At 43.0% G+C, this 11451-nt stretch overlaps 1 protein-coding gene across 1 annotated transcript; it reads left to right on the top strand.

The window, feature by feature from the left end:
* On the top strand, window positions 1-10847 carry Clrn2 (clarin 2; the record flags this gene model as incomplete). The annotated part of the gene is given in 3 exon segments (XM_005402498.2): window positions 1-1633; window positions 7136-7315; window positions 10293-10847. Coding segments are annotated over 3 exon segments (699 nt in total). The 3' UTR covers window positions 10559-10847.
* Between the last annotated feature and the right edge of the window lie 604 nt (window positions 10848-11451).

The raw sequence follows: 11451 nt of genomic DNA, 5'->3' as shown, positions 1-11451 counted from the left end.
TGATTTTATCACTTTTCTAACTCAGCATTCACTGCGCTTTCTAGAGATTTAGAGTTCCAGGCCTCTTCCATTTTACCAGTAGGAGCAGAGTTAAGTATCAATTTGGGGACATATTTTTAAAAATTGCCAGAACAAGAACACAAAATTTGTCATATGCTAGTGTATAATTTAAATGTTTATGCTTAATAAATTAATGCCCTTAAAGCAAATTATACCATGGGGAATTATTACAATTCCTAAAACTTATTCATACATGAGACACCACGGGCTTTGGCCTGGTAGGGACTCAAGTTTAAGCCTGTTGCCATTGGACTTTTGTGTCTGCAAGGTAAGTAAGCCCTCACTTGCCAAGAATATCCAAATCCACTTCGGAGACCAAACCAAGCCACAGAACCTAATACAAGGTTTCTCAACTGCGGCACTACCGACCCTTGCGACCAGGTAATAGTGACAGAGGCTGTCCTGTGCGTGGTGGGATATGTACAGCATTCCTGGCCTCTACGCATTAGATGCCAGTAGCAGGCCTCTGTACCCCCATTATCAGAAACAACCAAAAATATCTGTAGACATTGCCCAATTTCCCTTGACGGGCAAGATCACCTTTGTTTGAGAACCAGCATGCTGACACTTTCATAATCTTCTTGCCAACAGGGCCCTGCATTAAACATCTTTCTGCACCTCCCACCCACACACAGTGCCTCCAGCCCGGCTCAGAATATGCAGTATTGGTGTCTAGGCTGTGCCCAGCAGCCATGAGATTCATGCTGTGACTTTACCCTCAGCAGATGCACTCAGTCACACATCCACAAAGCCCGTATTACACATTTCAGTTAAAGTCTTAGGAACTGGGGTTATTACACTGTATTAATCACAGTTCCAGGGATTCTGACAGCAGTGACATTTAGAGAACGAAATGCCAAGGCACACATCAAAGAGATCGACCCTTGATCCATGTGCAAGTGCGAATCATTGCATTTTCGTTTACCTTCCACCATGTGCATTTCTGGAGACTGTTGAACACTGCTTTATCCTCCTGTCTACCTGGTTTCGATTGTTCCTAACTCCCTGCCATTAGGAGGTCCACTCGGGGTTGTTTAAATACTTGAGCAGAGGAACAATTAAACCCGCTGCTGAAACACTAGTCTAGAGGGAGAGATAAGGTTACCGCCTCCAGTAACACACTCCACTGCACCGAGCTTGGCGATGATTGTCTCTGCAGTCTTCCGGATGTGCGTGTAGTAAACATAGGCTGTAAAGACAGGCGCTGAGGGAGGCCGACAGGATGGACTCGGAATCTTGAAAGGTTATGCTTGGAAGAGGTGCTGTGGAGCAGGGCATTGCTAAGTGTCTGGAAGATGTCAACCACCCGCGCCCCCTAGCATGCCCGGATGGTTCAAAACAGCGTGGTACGGGCTGGCTTCTCTACTCAGCTTCTCCTCCTTCCTCCTGCTCATCGTTGCCCTGGCCGTGCCGCACTGGCTGAGTGGGAAAATCCTTTGTCAGACGGGGGTGGACTTGGTCAATGCCACGGATCCAGAGCTGGTCAAGTTCCTTGGGGACATTTACTATGGGCTCTTCAGAGGTCGCAAGGTGCGGCAGTGCGGGCTCGGAGACCGCCAGTCTCAATTCACAAGTGAGTATGCTGGGGGCATGAAAGCTGACTTAGCCATAGATTTCTTTTTTAATTTGTAAGAGTGCTTACGTCTAAATGCAGAATTCAGGGTTGCCGCAGTCTAAGGTATAACGTCAAAGTCCATAGCAAGCGAAGGGTTTTTGTTCAGCATAAAAACTTTTAAAAAACAAAAAGACTTCCTTTTTTAATAGAGGCAGCTAGGAACATGGGACATAGAGATTTGTAGCTTACCTTTATTAATAATACCTATTAAAATATTAAGGGCTTATATGTGTTAGCATTCCACTAATGGCTGCACACAGCTTGTCTCTTTTAAGCCTTACAATAAACTTATAATGAAGGAATGATTAATGTTTCCATTTGCACTGAGGCTTGAGAGATTACATAATCTTCCCGAGGTCATTCAGCCAGGAAACCACAGAACCAAATGCCAGACACCAGACCCATGCCATGTGACTCTGGCATTCGGAACCACAAACCCTCAGGTGTAGACGCTTGCAGAAATGACTCTTCAAAAGAGTCAGTAACTGCTTCCACATCTGTGTCACCAAAAGCTTCCCAGTCTGAGAAAAAGCAAAGGAGCTCTACCCCAAGTGCTGGGATCAGACGACAAGGGCTGAAGCTCATTTGGCTGGCAGAGACCTGGGCACGGTCCTGGATGGACTGTCCGCTGGAACGTGAGCCACACCAGCCTTGGCCTGCGTTCAGTCTCGGTTCACAGCACTCAGGATGTAAACAGAGCGGTCAGCAAAGACAGACGCAGGAATCTGAGCTGGCCTTAGGAAGGCTCTTCCAGGAAGGGGAAAAAAGAAAAACTAGATTCCCTAAGCCTTTATTATTTTTTCTCCAAGCTTTTAGAATAAAACAGCTAGATCACTAGTGAGACCAACGTCCTACAAAACTATGATTCATCAACACCATGCAGATGCAGGAAGATCAGGAATTTTATCTGTTACCTGATTTCTGTATCTCAGTGTTTAGAAAGCTGGCCAGGGCACCTGTGCTAGTAAATGTATACAGACAGAAAGCTGGAACTGTTGACAAATGTAAGGCAAACCGTCATCATTTATATACATGAAGAAAATACGTGTTGTGTTTATTCAAGAAAAAACCCAAGCATATTTATATGTACTCACCCACTAAATTGAACCCTGAATATTAGAAAAATAGCTCCACTTAAAACATGACCTAAAGGTTGAAAAACGACTACATATAAGCAAAAAAAAAAAAAAGAAGAAGAAGAAGAAATTAAGGAAATGTTAAAAGAAGACCAAGACAATTTTATGCAGTGCTTGATTCTAAACTGCATTCCCTGATGGCAGAGGATGTCCTTGGGACACAGTGAAGCTTGAATGAGTGTGAGCTTACAGGGCAGTCACATGCCAGTGGCACCCTAATGGTAAGACCCCTGGCATCCTCAGCTCACAGAAATTTCCCAGCAGATGAAATAGCTTTCATAGCTTTCTGTTCGCCCTTCAGAGGAACCCCATAAATCTCCCTTCTCTCCCTGTCTCAGGCCACCCACAGGCACTAGCTCCCTGGCTCCTCTAACATGCTCTAGTCCTTGAAGCATCAGACCTGTGTGACAAACACAAAGGTTGTCTTATTTCTATCCCCAGGTAGGACAGTTTCTGAGAATGTTTTGCTTGGGGTGGTCCCAGAGGAGGCCTTGTGCACATGGTGCACAGGGTCTTAGAAGGAATCTTTTTGGCAGTTCTCACAGGACCCTTGGGCCTGGGTTCCTCCTGTGGTTAGCTGATGTTACGCCACTGCAGTTTGGGACACTGCCTGTACTATTAAGTTCTCCAATGCAATCTAGTTTCCTTTAGATTTATGAGCCTTAATTCCAGCTGCTGTTAAGCCCATAGGAGCAATGGGCTAGTCAGAGTCTCTCACCTTTAACTTGGAGTAAGGATTTACCAACATCTGCCACATATATTTGATCCATAGAAAAGCATTCCTGAGCGGAGCGTGGTGGTGCACGCCTGTAATCCCAACACTCGGGAGGCTGAGGCAAGAGGATCGTTGCAAGTTTGAGACCAGCCTGGGCTACAAAGTGAGCTCAAGGCCAGCCTGAACTGCATAGCGAGACCCTGTCTCAAAAAGACAAAAAAAAAAAAAAGAAAAGAAAAGAAAAGCATTCCTGTTTGCAGGGCCGTGTGCAGATCGGCAGAGATGAGGATGTAGAAGTGCTCTGTAAATTAGAGAGTGGAGAATTTTTATTGGGCCTCACTTACAAAGTGTCTTTTCTCACCTTCACAGAGGCCTCCCAAAGAGACGCCCAAAGGAATCAGTTCCCACATCAATCACAGGGAACGCCAACGCATGATCCATCACAAACAGTTAAGGTCCTTTTTTGTACCTAGACCTTTTGAAATAAAAGCAAATTAACCTGTCTGTTTGAGTGGCTGGAAATAGGAGTAGACAATCATTACATTAGCAGTGTTTAAATGTTCATCTGTTGACCATTTACAGGCCAGGTTGCCATTAGGAAAATAGGAAAAACAAAACAGACACATGACCACTTGCCAAAAGGAGAGCTGGGGTGTGGACCAGACACAAGGAGCGTTATTCTCTCAAGCCATCACCAGTGGCTTTGACTATGCTACATGAAAGGTTTTTATTATGTCCCTTTCACTGACAAAAAAAAATTGAAAATCAGAGAACTCAATACACAGAGTAAGTTCTGTGAAAGCATCCAATACAAAAGTGTGTTGCAGTTTTCAGTTCTCTGGTCCCCTCCCTAATTCCTGTCCCACAAATATCTCTCCAGTGGCCACCTCCTGGGTGTGACTTCCAATGCCATACTGGGGCAAAGAGGACTGCTGGTCTCCTCTGGCATCAGGAACAAATAAATCATCTAAGTTTTAGATGCTGGTAGAATCATCTACCAATTCTGGGATTCAAGGGAGGTGGGTCTAGTGCATATGAAATAAGAATACTCACTCAAATTCAAAATAACACCTCCGGAATTCAAGCTACACTCTGATTAAAATTCTAAAACTTTACTTATCTAAGTTTAGTGACTTTTCTGTTATGAGCCTTCTAGCAAAGAAGGCAGCACTTCCTGGCTGTGTGAACTTGGCTAGGCGATGTAGCTTCTCTGAACCTCAGTTTCTTCATGTGTAAGAGAGAGAGGGTGGGCATGAGCACTAAAAGAAAGAACATGTATGAAGTGCCAGGCACACATTCTGCATGCAGTAGAGGCAGCTGTGCTCATTTGTGCCGGAGGATCATCTGTGTTTATGCTGGTCATTTCCATCTGGAAACTTAAATTTCTTTGTTAAGTCAGAGACAGCTAAAACCCTTGGTAACAGTACAAACACAAAAGGTCAGTGAACAACAGCATTCTTGGGGCTGCTCAGTGTGACGGGACCAAATGTAGACTTGCCCTCAAAAACAAATGGAAAGAATCAATGCATTGAAACTCCCAAGGAAAGACTTGAATTTCTAAGTAGCGGTGTGTATAGACAAGTACTGAGATCTCGGTTCACCAGGAGACCCTGAGCCCAGGTCATGACACATGAGTAGGGCTGGGGGATGGTAGGTAAGATTTATCCTGTGGTAATGAAAAGATTTTAGAACATACTTCATATCCTTCCTCCTAATGGAGCCTGAGTTGGGTACTGTATTTCCCTCTCCACATCACTCTATAATCCCCAAATACTCCTTTATTTCCCTGTACCCCTCATTCTAATGTGATTGTTTCTCAGTATTTTATTAAATCAAGTCTGGTATACATTCATATCCTCATGTATACATGAGTTCTTTTTAAAAGATGCATCATGTCATGTGGTTGTACCTTCACTGATTGAATCTACCTCTCTTGATTCATGTGTTGGTTTTTCTCCAATCTTTTGCCAGTGCAGTAAACATCCAATAAATACAGCTTTGAATACATGTATTTGGAAAATACATTCCTAGACATGAAATTCTTTGAAAAGATGCTGGCAAATTGCACCCTGATGAAGTTGTAGGAATGAATATGCCCACAGGATTTGAGAGTGCCTTTTCCCTAGACCATCCTCAATGCAATATATTGAGCATTTTGAACTTTGATAATCCCATAGGTGATTATGTTCTATTTTAAGAATTTAATGATGGTTACTGTGCTAGTCATGCATCCAAAGAACAGCGTGATCAAAAAGGAAATAACAAAACAGGTAATCAGATGCATGCTACTGTGTTTGGAATAAGAATAGGCTGAGGGTTTGAGAAGAAAGGGGAAAATTTTAGCAGAGGTGAAATGGAAGCAAAGGGAAGAGAGATGCCTCAGAAAGACAACCTCCTGAGAAGGAGCTCATCTTCCCGGGTACAATTTCCAAGGCTGGTGAGATAACCGTATGGAGATAACAGTAAGTGGAAATATAGAACTGGAAAGTTAAATCAGAACTAAGGATATAAATGCGGAGTGCCTGGAAACTTGTGCATGGAAAGGAAACCTTTCAAGAGAAGGATAAAACTTTACTGCCAAGGCTTAGAAGATTCCACCCCTTACTGAATAAAAAGAGATAGGTGGGCAGGGCAAGGAGCTGGAGGAATAGGGTTAGAGGGTGAAAGTAGAACCAGGGATACATTGAATCCTGGCCCCAGGGAGGGATGGGAGCCTGTGAAGGGTTGGTCCCTGGTATCCAATGCAGGAATGAGGTCAAAACTCAACAGATAGACCCAGACTTCACCAAGAAACATTCATTAGAAACTCTGGAGTAGTTGCAGAGAAGTGGGCATTCTCAGGAGGTCTTTGACTTCTGTTATTTTAAATTCTCCCTTTATAATTACTGAAAACTGGCTTGAGGCTCTTAATGCCAGGTGATACATAAGACTATAATCCTGTCTAGAGTTAGGGTTGCCTTGCGCAAAGATAAGGAACTTAATCTCCAAACCTCTGGGTAAAGGGAATTTCTTCATGTCTTTATCCTAAGGACTGAATGAGGTGACGGATGACAGATGTATGGAGCAAGGCCCATGACTGCTCAGCAGGAGCTGATAACCTCCCACTCCTATGCAGCCATTACTATCCCACTGCACTGTTGAAGAAAGTGAGGCTTTGAGAAGCCGTGTGACTTCCCCAGGTCAGAGAGTAAAAATAACATCAATGCCCACGCTGCCATTTTTGAGAGCAGACTCCCTCAGGCAATACTTGGAGTACTCTACTATGTTATTTCATCTTCATAGCTGGTACTATTTGCAAATATAGATAAAAGAAATACAAATGAATATTTCACAAAATTATTCTGCTGCATCTTATGGAAAACTAAAATTTTCATGTGCCAGCTGGGGCACATTTTGGTCTTGGGAGGATTTTGTTGGTCAACTGACAAGCGGTAACTCTAGGGTCTAGGAGTTCATCCCAGAAAGTATCTTGATGTTGGAAAACCCGGTGTTTCCCGTCTTTCTCTCCACCTCCTCTACCAAAGCCTTCCTGGGAAGCAAGTTTGGGTTTTCCTTGAAAATGAGCTGAACTCTGACTTTGAACTATGGGGCTATGTCTTCTCTCCCTAGTCTTCCCACTCCTGGTGAAGGAGCTCAACACCGGCCTTCATGTGACAATTCTGCTGCTCCTCTTCCTGGCCTTGGCCCTGGCTCTGGTCAGCATGGGCTTTGCCATTCTCAACATGGTCCAGGTCCCTTATCGGGCAGTCAATGGCCCCGGGGGCATCTGCCTGTGGAACATCCTGGCAGGTAAGAAACCTCCTAAGGACAAAAATTCTTGTCCACACCATCACCAGGCTAAACTCCAAATAGCTGGACGGAAGGTATAAAGGAACTAAAACATTTCCCTTGACTTTCACCTCCTAAGATCTAAGCTCTCCTTGGTGGGCCTCGATGTCCTCTTTACTAAAAGCAGAACAACCACATTGTTAGAGTGTATGAATGGCTAAAGATGGAGCACAGTGAAGAGATGACCAGGTGATCGGGAGTACAGAGATCTGGGGATGGGGAGAGACAGAGATCTGGGGATGGGGAGAGACAGAGATCTGGGGATGGGGAGAGACAGAGATCTGGGGATGGGGAGAGGGGTGAGGAGGTGGAGCTTCTGCTACAGCTCATATTGCGGGGAGGGCTCCACAAATGACAGAAGGAGAAGGGTACTGCACACGAGAAAACTACCTGTAAAAGGCTAATCCTTTGAGACTTCCCAAACAGAAGAAGAAATAAAATGCCATTAAGCTGCCAATGGCTTTGGACTCCCCCTACACACACCCCTATTAATGCAGATGCAGCCCATTGGCTGTTTGCACTTCTCTGCTCTCACTTCCCCAAACACATTCCCAGCACTGCGCCCTAATACAGGATGGATGCTATTTATTGAGCATCCCCCAAGTGCGAGGCGTGGGTCTAAGGGTTTTACATGACTTGCTTCACTTTGACCTCACAATTCCGATGAGGAGGTATTCGTAGACTCACATGCACAGATAAAGAAACTGAAGCTCGGAGAAGTTAAAAAGTCACACAGCGATAAGTAGTAGGGATAGTATTCCAACTCTAGTATAACTGGCTCTAAGCCCTTTGTCTTTTCATTGATTGTGATCTTATTTATGACCATTATGACTGACTTTCCAAGTCAAAAATGTTTCCAACACAAAGTTGTGAGTGTACATGTTGTGTTGGGATGTGGACATGTACTGATACACACAATGACATTTAATTTTACATATAACAAACCATCTGTATTGAAAGTAACAAAATCCCCTAAAACAAGGACTGTCTAAGAAAACCCATGTCAAATAGTCAAGATTCCATTACGGCACTGTATGTTATACAGATTCCACTGCCTATACCTTATACAAGGTGACTATAAAGTATAGACAGACCATGTTATTTTGTTAGAGTGAAATTTAATATTTAGAAATCAGTTATTGAATATTTGCTTGTGTACCAATGCTAGCCACCCTGTAGGATCACCTGTATATGTGGCTTAGCCTGGTCTAGACAGTAGGTGTCTCGTTTGTCTCTGTACGGGCCCTCACCATGGCTGGCACATGAAAAGTGCTTATAATATAAATACTTATGTCTGCCAGTGTCCTTCCTCAGAGAGATAACACTCGCAAATTCTGCTGATGAGCATATAAAAAACAGGCAGGTAGACAAAACTTCAGTGTCAAAGTCTAAAAATAGAAATAGCTTTCAATGAATAATTTCACATGAGGATTTATGTTAAGCACATAAGACAAGTATAAGGATCTGCACAAAATGGTGTTCATCACAGTAATTTACAATATTAACAGTTAGAAGTCATCTAGACTTCCAGAAATAAGGTCAGGCTTAGATAAATTATAGTGTTGCCAAAATAAAATATTACACACTCATTTAAAATTGTGCTGACAGAACTTAACATGCAAAAATGTTCAAATGAAGGGGAAAATAAAACTTAAAAATAAAAGTAACAGCAACATAATACTAATTTTATTAAAGAAAAAATGTAAAGAAATATACTATACTAATGTGTGCAAACTGTTTATACCTGGCTTTTAGGATGAAGGTAAATTTGTGTTTTCCATGCTCATGTCTGTCTCCAGTGTCTAGATTTTTTTTCAGTGAAGATGGCATAGTCTGTAATATTGAGGACATTATGCTACTTGAAATAAGCCAGTGACAAAAGATAAAAAAGCCTAATAAATGTGTTTTTTAAAACATTAGTGTAAATCAAAATAGGAAACAAAAGGATACACCAAGAGAAAAAGAGAAAAACCAGTTCCTAAGAAGGTCAAAGTTTCAAATAAGTGATAGAGAAATAAATGAGATATGGAACTCCAGACTCTCCCTGTTCACTTGCCTTTCCCCCTGTGGCCTTTCTTCTCTCACGCCCTCTTGATAGTCTTAATCATGGAAAGAACAGAATGAAAGAGGAAAGCAATGGTCCAGATCCAGGGTCTCAGCCTGCAAAGTGTGATTTTCTTACTTCTCCCCACCCAACCCATGTAGAGATCCTAAGACAGAGGCTGAATTTCCCTAAATGTGGATATCTTAGAAAGGATGATGTCTTAGTTACTTTCTTTGTTGCTGAGACACAACAGCCAACACTCACAGTTTAAAGGAAGAAAGATTTGTTTTGGCCCACAGTTTGTAGCGGTTTCAGTCCATAGTCAGCTGGCTCCAAGGCAGGGAAGCATGGCAGAGGGGCATGGCAGGCTCATGGCAACAGAGAGGGATCAAGGGAGGAGGGGGGTCATATATACATATATACTCTTCTAGGCCACGGCCACAGTGACTTACCTTTCCTCACCAGGCTTCACCTCCCAACATCACACCCAGCAATAAATCCACCAGTGGACTAATGCAGTGATAAGTATCACACCCACATGATCCAGTCATCTCCCAAAAGCCCCATCTATGATCCCATGAGGTTTTAGGGGGACATCTAGATATAAATCATAACAGATGGCATGATTTTCCTAAAAGGAGGAAAATATTTCCTAAAATATCTAGGGAGATCAGTCCATCTGATATAAAGTTTATTTTCTTTTCCCCACACAACCCTGACTCTTGTCCTCACACTGTGGGCTACCTGTTGCTTTTAAGAACAAATTAAAGTTTGCATTGCCTTGTAATTCTTTAAACCCAAAGTAAGTGTGCATGGCACAGGAATGTCACCTCACATAGAGTCCTTACAGCTGCAGAAAGGAGTGGTGAATGAAGGGCATCTTCTGGGTTTCAGGTGGAGTCGTGGCGTTAGCCATCGCCAGCTTCATGGCCGCTGTGAAATTTCACGACTTGACAGAACGAATCGCCAACTTCCAGGAGCAGTTCTTTCAGTTTGTCGTGGTGGAGGAGCACTATGAAGAGTCATTTTGGATCTGTGTGGCCAGCGCTTCGGCCCATGCAGCAAACTTGGTTGTGGTGGCAATCAGCCAGATTCCTCTCCCAGAGATCAAGACCAAAATCGAAGAGGCCACAGTCACAGCCGAGGATATCTTGTACTAATCACCTCCTCCTGCCCACACCCTTTCCTGTATCAGTTCCGTAGTGTGAATAGGGATCTCACTTCTTTGCAACCTTCTTACTTCATGTTCTTGCAGTGAGAAGAAGGACGTGGAAGGATCCAGGGGGTAGCTGGGCCAGAGAGGAAAAACCTCCCCCAAATCCCCAGCATACCTGCATCCCTCTCTCATGTCCTTGGAGGTGGAGATTCATGCCCGCTGTGTGTGACAGTGGACAATTCACTTCATGTCTACTTCTCAGTATCCTCTCTGTAAAATGTGGATTCCTACAACTTGGCAAGTTTGTTGTGAGGTTCAAGGGGGTGATGATGTTGCAAGCAGAACACTGTACAAATAGAAGGTATTATATACTAGGTGTGATGGAAATATATGGTGAATGTTTCAATTTTTAAAAAATTATTTTAGCAAGATCATCATTAATTCTGCACAGACTACTTCCCCTGTGTCCATCATTTTTGCCATTTTTTGAAGAACTTCCAGAAGCCCTCTTTCATGAGTGTGATGTTTTGATGAGGTGTGATTTTAAAAATATATGGGAATACTGCTGCTGAGTGCCAGTCAATGAAATAGAGAGACGTAAAACATTACAGTGTGTCCTCATATACCTCATTTACCAAATTTGACACTGCAGGACTTCGGACTCTTCCCTAAAGTGAAAATGACCATAAAAGATAAGTGTTTTTCACTGATTCTGGACACTGAAGCAGCCACATCTGTGTAACTAAAGACACTCTTCAAAGAGGACTTCTAGAACTGCTTCAGAAAGTGACAAGAAAGATGGCATAGGAATGTTAGAAGCAGGAGTAGTTTGAGAGAGATTAATGACCATGTGTCTTTTACCATAATTTTTAAAATTAACATTCACTGTATTTTTGT

The sequence above is a fragment of the Chinchilla lanigera genome, unplaced genomic scaffold, assembly GCF_000276665.1.
Source record: "Chinchilla lanigera isolate Chin_1 unplaced genomic scaffold, ChiLan1.0 scaffold00079, whole genome shotgun sequence".
Lineage (NCBI taxonomy): Eukaryota > Metazoa > Chordata > Mammalia > Rodentia > Chinchillidae > Chinchilla > Chinchilla lanigera.
This window is presented reverse-complemented; position numbering and strand designations above follow the sequence as displayed.